Here is a 7,279-nt window from a genome sequence, read left to right as displayed (position 1 = left end):
GCAGGTGAATGTTGTTCAGACAGGATTGATGGAACAACATCATGGAGGTTCACCTACCTGGAACCTGGAGGGTTAAAAATGAGGCAAGGATGAGGCTCTTTGAATGTGCATAGTGTACTGGAGTCCATACACAGAGCCTTATTGGCTTACATAGAATTTCTTTTCTTTTCTTATCATAGAGGAAGGAAATGAGGAAAGAAGTGTTTCCAGAGGCCTAAATACACTCATTCACTTTGTGATAATCTCCTAAGGGAAATGTGTAGAGGGAAGGGAAGAATGGGCATTTCCTACAATGTAGAGATGTCTCTCAGCACTCTTGGGACTGCTATTGCGCTTTCCATCACCACTTCAGTGCATCACCCAGATTTCCTTGCCTTTTAGGTTACTTTCAGCTCATTTGATCCTACGCTGATGGACACTGGCCAGTGCCCTTTTCTTCATCAGATGGCCTCAAAAGACACATTTCTGACCCTTGCCATGGTGTCCTTGATGCTTCATTTCCGCTGGACCTGGGTTGGCCTGCTCATCACAGAGGGCCAGAAGGGTCTTCAGTTTCTCTCAGATGTAAGAGCTGAGATGGACAGGAATGGAGTCTGTGTGGCCTTTGTGAAAATGGTGTCAACTCTGGGTGTATCTTATCTCTCAGCAGTAAAGAAACATGAAATCCTGACCACAGATACATCATCTGCCAATGTGGTGGTCATTTACTATGACACTGATAGCTCAAATGAGATAAATTACAACATCGTTCAGAGCTTAATGACATGGAAAATCTGGGTGACAAACTCCCAATGGCATGCTGACCTGTCTGGGAGAGATTTCATACTGGATCCATTCCATGGGCTCCTTGTATATTCACACCATCACGAAGAGATTGCAGGGTTCAAAACTTTTGTCCAGGAAGCTAGCCCTTTCAAATACCCAGAAGACACTTACCTTGTTATGTACTGGTACAAGAATTTTGACTGCTTATTTTCTGAGTCAGACTGTGCCTTGAAGAATTGTACCCCTAATGCTTCTATGGCTTGGTTGCCTCGAAATCGTTTTGGCACAGACATGAGTGATCGGAGCTATAATATATACAATGCTGTGTATGCTGTAGCCCATGCTTTCCACGCAATGCTTCTTGAAGAAGTACAAAGGCAACCTTTGAGAAATACACAAGTGATGACGTTCCCCCCCTGGCAGGTAATGTCTTCCCTTGGATGGCAGGCAGTGTCCTCAAGGTGCCTCTCTTAAGTTATTCTATGTGCTTCACCTTATATATAAGAACTGTTTCTCAAAAATACTGCTTTGAGTGTTACTCTTATTTTTGAGGAGATTGCTGACGTGATTGTAAATGACCCTCGATCTAGTATCCATTGGCAAGGAGAAGGAAATGGGAGGCCAGCTCCTTGCTTCTCCCTTTCGGAGGTCAACTGCGTACCCACATTAAATTGCCCCATAATTTTCTTAAATGACCTTTGGAAAACATGTAATCACTTGCCAAGTTAAATGACATTAAACGTGACAGTGCATAGAATTCAATTTCATCTAATTCTGCAAGCTCTTCAGATATTTATGAACTAATGTTTTGGTGAGTGCCATGGGAACAGTCAGGTGGAAAAGGGAAGTTGTGGTTTGACAAGCTGTGAATTTGCAGCTGATATTTTCACTTAACCCAACTGTATACCTACTTTATATAAATGGGCTTACACAGAATATGCTTTTGTTTTCCTGAAACTGATTGATACTTGTAGACCAATGTGTCATTTTAGTCATTAGACATTTATATTTTCCAATTTAATAGATACCTGTCTTAAAACTGTTTTTAAGAAAAAGAATTAAATACACTTAGGAACTTTCCTCCACCCATATTTTCTGTTTTTATCCTGGAGCCCGGTTTACATGGCATGATGTGTCTCTTTTAGTTGCATCCTTTTCTGAAGATTGTCCAATTCAACAATCCTATTGGAGACAAGGCGAACTTGGATTACAGAAGAAAAATGGATTCAAATTATGACATTCTCAATTTTGGGAATTTTCCAGATGGCCTGAGACTTAAGGTTAAACTGGGCACATTTTCTTCACATGCTCCCCATGGCCAAAAATTGATTTTGTCTGAAAATAATATAGACTGGGCCATTGGAGTCACAGAAGTACGTTGTTCCTAAGCATGACACACTTATTTAACCATAAGTAAGCAATAAGCTGTCATAGGGTTCATGTCCCCAGGTTTGGTAATGCAATGGTCACATGTGGAAATTGAATAAGATTTCAATTTGAAGGAAAATTGTATATTAGCTCTCTGATGAATGGTAAAGAAATGCACTTACTTAATTGTGATTTTGTGAATGTATGTTTCATAGTATAAAATAATTTTTTCATGCAATAATTTTCCTTATACATGTATACAAATTAAGTTTGTCTCTTTAGCTCTGAAGAAGTTAATAAATTTCTGAGAAGTTACCATAGTATATTTTTTCTTAGACTCCTCGGTCAGTCTGCAGTGACAGTTGCAATCCTGGATTTAGAAAGAGTCCTCAGGAGGGAAAGGCTGCCTGCTGTTTTGATTTAACTCCTTGTGCAGACAACGAGATCACCAATGACACAGGTAGAGACAGGGGACACAATGTCGCTCTGTGGTATATTCACTACATCCATGTGCAAAATGGTAATAGTGTTGTAGAGGACACAAAAGTTCAAAACTTTTCCTTTAGTAGTCAAATTACTCATTACTCTGAGTGCTACTGCCTGTTGGAAATTGTATTGCACCTTTTGAAATGCATTCTAATTAATTTTTCTTTCATGCCATTCTTATTGTTTTCTGCATTGCTAGGAATTGAACAAAAATGTGATCTATAAATGATCTATTTCCCGCCATTTTATTTTTTTCATTAAAAAAATACAATATCATCAATTTTTCCAAGAATGCCTCAAAAAACAATCGACATGTCTCCGCCATTATGTCTCTAGGATAACAGTTATGCACCACCACATCTGACTACACTGATTCAAATTTTAGTCCCATTTAAAAATCATTTGCTTAAGACTAGCCCTTTCCTCTGCCCCAACAGCTTCCAAGTTCCATCTCCATTATGAAGTTTAATAGGTGGTAATATTAACAGAAATTCTTTACAATTTTTAGAATTACAGCAACATTACAGTCAAGACAAAGTCGCACACATTTCAATTTCCACGGGCTTACGTTTATCTTCACATAGAGCAGATGCTCAGATAGACTGAATTGACTGATTGCTGATAGGAGCATGTTTTGGATTTACAACATGTGTATAGCACAGCACAGTCTAATTCCTAAGATTTAATCCCTGTTCTTCTAAAATGCATAGAAGAAAATTCCAATGGCATGAATTAGCATCTTTACCACAGAATTTCAAGGCTAATATGCATACAGAATAAGGAATTTAACAAGTAATAATACCTACATTCTATGAGGGTATCATTGGCATTTTGCAGAAGTGATGGCATTAGTACTAAATCAGAATGAAAAGAAGACATAAATCCTTTTAGGATTTCTATAAATGGCCAAAATGGCACATTCCCCCTCTAGGAACATTTAGGTATTGTAAAGCAAAATACTATGCTATTAAAACACAGATAAAATGAGGGAAAGGATTGAAACAAATTTCATAGAATTTACAGAAATCTAGTATTGAAGTTTGTTGTATACCATAAGTAACTATGTAGGAAAACATCATTCTTATAAATTATGACATGGTGGAATCATCTTCCTACTGAATATTTTCTAATTTGGTTTTAAACATGATGTAAGTTTTGATTTCAAAACATAATTAATATGATATCAAATGCTGTCTGAAATACATGAAGCCTATTTATACACTGTATCATGCACTTAATTTAAATATCCATTCTCCATAAAGCATGGAAACATGGCATTTTAAAGAATTTATGTGCATTCACATAGACACAATGCACAACATATCAGCCCATACATGATGCTGGTTGTATAATTCTCAACCATATGTAGTGTATAGAATCAATCACGGTATAAATTTAAGGTTGTACACAATTGAAAATTTTGAGAGTTGAAGATTGTGGGAACAATATGAATTCTGTGTTATTTATAATTTTGTGCTTTTTCCTATTTATACAAAAAGATGAAATTCTACATTTGAAGTATTTATGAAACACAGTAGAAAATGTAGAGTAAATTCAACATGTGAAAAATGAAGGATTAGATATAGTCCAAAAGGAATTGTTAAGATATCAAGAAAGAAAATAAACACAATGAAATGTGATTCTGGTAACAAAAATGTGACATCTGAGTACAATTACTCAAGAAGAAAGAGAAAAATTCAAAGGTACTATAAGGTCAGGAGAAATTTGTCCATTAGTATAGTTATGTAGAAAATCTTCATATGGAAGTATAAGGAATTTCACATCAATCTATGCCTTGAAATCTACAAAATCACAGGGAAATTCAGCAAAACAGTCCTAAAAAGATAAAAATCTCCATAGTATTAGTATCTCTATACCACCATCTATGTTAACAGATGTGAGCCAATAGTGTAATATTTCAGTCTAAAGTTTTGTTGATTAATAATATGAGCAGTGAAATTTATAAGCATTCAAAAACTATTGATATTGAATTCTTTCCTAGGAAAGAAAACATGGAAAATTAATTCCTTAAAGGCAGGAACTAAACTATTACTAGTACCTAAAAATGTACTTAGCAGAAACAAAGCTCACCTTCCACTTTCTTTTTCAAACTAAATTCACATGCTCTATTTCAAATTCATATATATATATATATATATATATTCCAGGGTCAGTATACCACGAGCAAACTCAATTTACAAACTTTAATTAAATTGAGAAGATCCTGGGAAAGAAAAATCAAGGCTAATAAATGAAGACAACAAAATAACTTTGAACAACTCTGTGATTTACAAAGAAACTATGAGATATTTTTATAACATGAGAAGGCAGAGAATACTTTCTAACTGCCCACTAAATATGATATTTAAGATATCCTGTAGCACACTGCACAATGTTTGAAAGCAAGAATGAGATTAAGAAATATCTGCATCACACTGCTGGCAGACATGACACTCTACATCATGGCTAATGCAATGAAAAAATGAATACCCACAAAAATATATTAGAGGAGAGGGAGAAACATGAATGATAGGATTTTCCAAGAATATAAGAATTTAAGCATGAAATCCATGTAAATGAATAAAATGATACTGAACTTTCTGGTTATATAATATAAGACTATTACAAAAAAAAGATATAAAACATTTTCACACCGGAGCCATAGGGTACTCCTAGATAAACTTGAAAAATTCCTTTTTACCACATTTAAAAATCATTAAGTATGTAGTGATATATCTTGCAATGGTTTTCAGAGGTAACAGAATTAAACTTTTAAAATATCCCCTTGACAACAAAAAATAAGTAGATTGTTGCATAAAGCACACTGATAGGTAGAGATTCTGAAAAATAGATTTACTTGACATTCAATATGATTCTGTGCATGTATTTTCCTATCAGTTAGCAAATTCTGTTTGTTGTTCATTATCTGGAGAATCATAATTTTTTTTTGGATCAAGAAATGAAGGAAGAATATGTTTCACTTCACTAAAGTAGATCCTTTATTACTTTGTAAAGACACAATGATTTTATGGATATGTCAGATTTTAAAAAAAGAATCAATAACAAGTAGAATTTAAGAATTAATCTCTATATAAACGCCAATCTTTGACTTTGTGTTTAGAGAGAACTGGAAGAGTGAGGAAGGGTGATGCATACGTGTAATCCAGGGTGGAGGGAGGCTGAGCTGAAAAGATTATAAGGCGGAACACAGCCTAGGTAACATGACCTCAGGAAATCCTTACTCAAAAGAACAAAATTTTAATGGGTGAGAACATATTCTACTGCAAAGTTTCTGAGTTCAATTCCATATATTGAAAAAGAAAGAGAAAGAAAAGAAACATCTTTAAGAGCAAAACTTACTTCAAATCCAAAGAGGTGCAATGGATGGGTCTGTAAAAATAAATAATGTACAAGTAATAAATTGAGGCAAATCACAATTTTAATTTCTGTCAGATATGGAGCAGTGTGTGTGAAGTGTCCACATCATCTTTATGCCAGTACCCAGAGAAATGCTTGCCTCTAAAAGGCTGTGAATTTTCTGGCCTATGATGGTCCTTTGGGCAAAGCTCTGGCTGGCACTGCCCTGAGTTCACGCTTCTCACAGCTGCTGTTCTTGGGCTTTTTGTGAAGCACAGAGACACTCCCATCGTCAAGGCAACAACAGGGCTCTCAGCTATACCCTGCTCATCTCCTTCACCAGCTGTTTCTTCTGCTCCTTGCTCTTCATTGGTCGTCCCAACACACCCTCCTGCATCCTGCAACAGACCACGTTTGGGGTTGTCTTCACTGTGGCTGTTTCCACTGTCTTGGGGAAAACTATTACTGTGGTGCTGGCCTTTAAGGTCACTGCTCCAAGCAGAAGGATGAGACAGTTGCTGGTGTCAGAGGCACCAAACTTCATCATCCCCATCTACTCCCTGATCCAACTCACTCTATGTGGAGTCTGGATGGGAACAAATCCACACTACATTGACACAGATGCACACTCTGTGCATGGCCATATCATCATCGTGTACAACAAGGGCTCCCTCACTGCCTTCTACTGTGTCCTGGGATACCTGGGCTCCCTGGCCCTGGTGAGCTTCACTGTGGCTTTCTTGGTCGGGAACCTGCCTGACACATTCAATGAAGCCAAGTTACTGACCTTCAGCATGCTGGTGTTCTGCAGTGTGTGGATCACCTTCCTGCCCATGCACCACAGCAGCAAGGGGAAGGCCATGGTGGCCATGGAGGTCTTCTCCATCTTGGTTTCCAGTGCAGGACTGCTAGCCTGCATCTTTGTCCCCAAGTGCTACATTATTTTGTTAAGACCAGAGAGAAATTCTGTGACTGAGATCAGTTATAAAACTCGTCCTGGAAACTATCTTCCCCAGCCACACCTACATTATCTGCCTGGCCCATAACAGCATCTGAATTCCCATGACTGACACAAATCCATAAGGTCCTGAATTTTATGAGAGCTGATCATGTCAAGAAGTGACTTTCAACTGTCATCAATTAAAACTTATCAAATGGTGTGATTTGTATTCTCTGAAGATGGAGGTCTTGAGCTGGTCCTCAGCTGCTGGATGCAGCTGGAAAGAGCAGAGCACAGCAGCCCTACACAAGCCAGTGCTGGCTGATCAAGTTTTAGCTTGATAGAACCATATCTGGTGAACTG

General features: G+C 37.2%; 1 protein-coding gene across 1 annotated transcript; it reads left to right on the top strand.

The window, feature by feature from the left end:
* Nucleotides 1-411: 411 nt before the first annotated feature.
* On the top strand, nucleotides 412-7,022 carry LOC101592537 (vomeronasal type-2 receptor 116-like). The gene is given in 6 exon segments (XM_023707437.1): nucleotides 412-1,188; nucleotides 1,911-2,138; nucleotides 2,470-2,603; nucleotides 6,085-6,203; nucleotides 6,206-6,271; nucleotides 6,274-7,022. Coding segments are annotated over 6 exon segments (2,073 nt in total).
* Nucleotides 7,023-7,279: the final 257 nt, after the last annotated feature.

The sequence above is a fragment of the Octodon degus genome, unplaced genomic scaffold (genome assembly GCF_000260255.1).
Source record: "Octodon degus isolate 3935 unplaced genomic scaffold, OctDeg1.0 scaffold00290, whole genome shotgun sequence".
NCBI lineage: Eukaryota > Metazoa > Chordata > Mammalia > Rodentia > Octodontidae > Octodon > Octodon degus.
The sequence above is the reverse complement of the archived record's forward strand: the minus strand, read 5'-3'. Positions and strand labels throughout refer to the sequence as shown.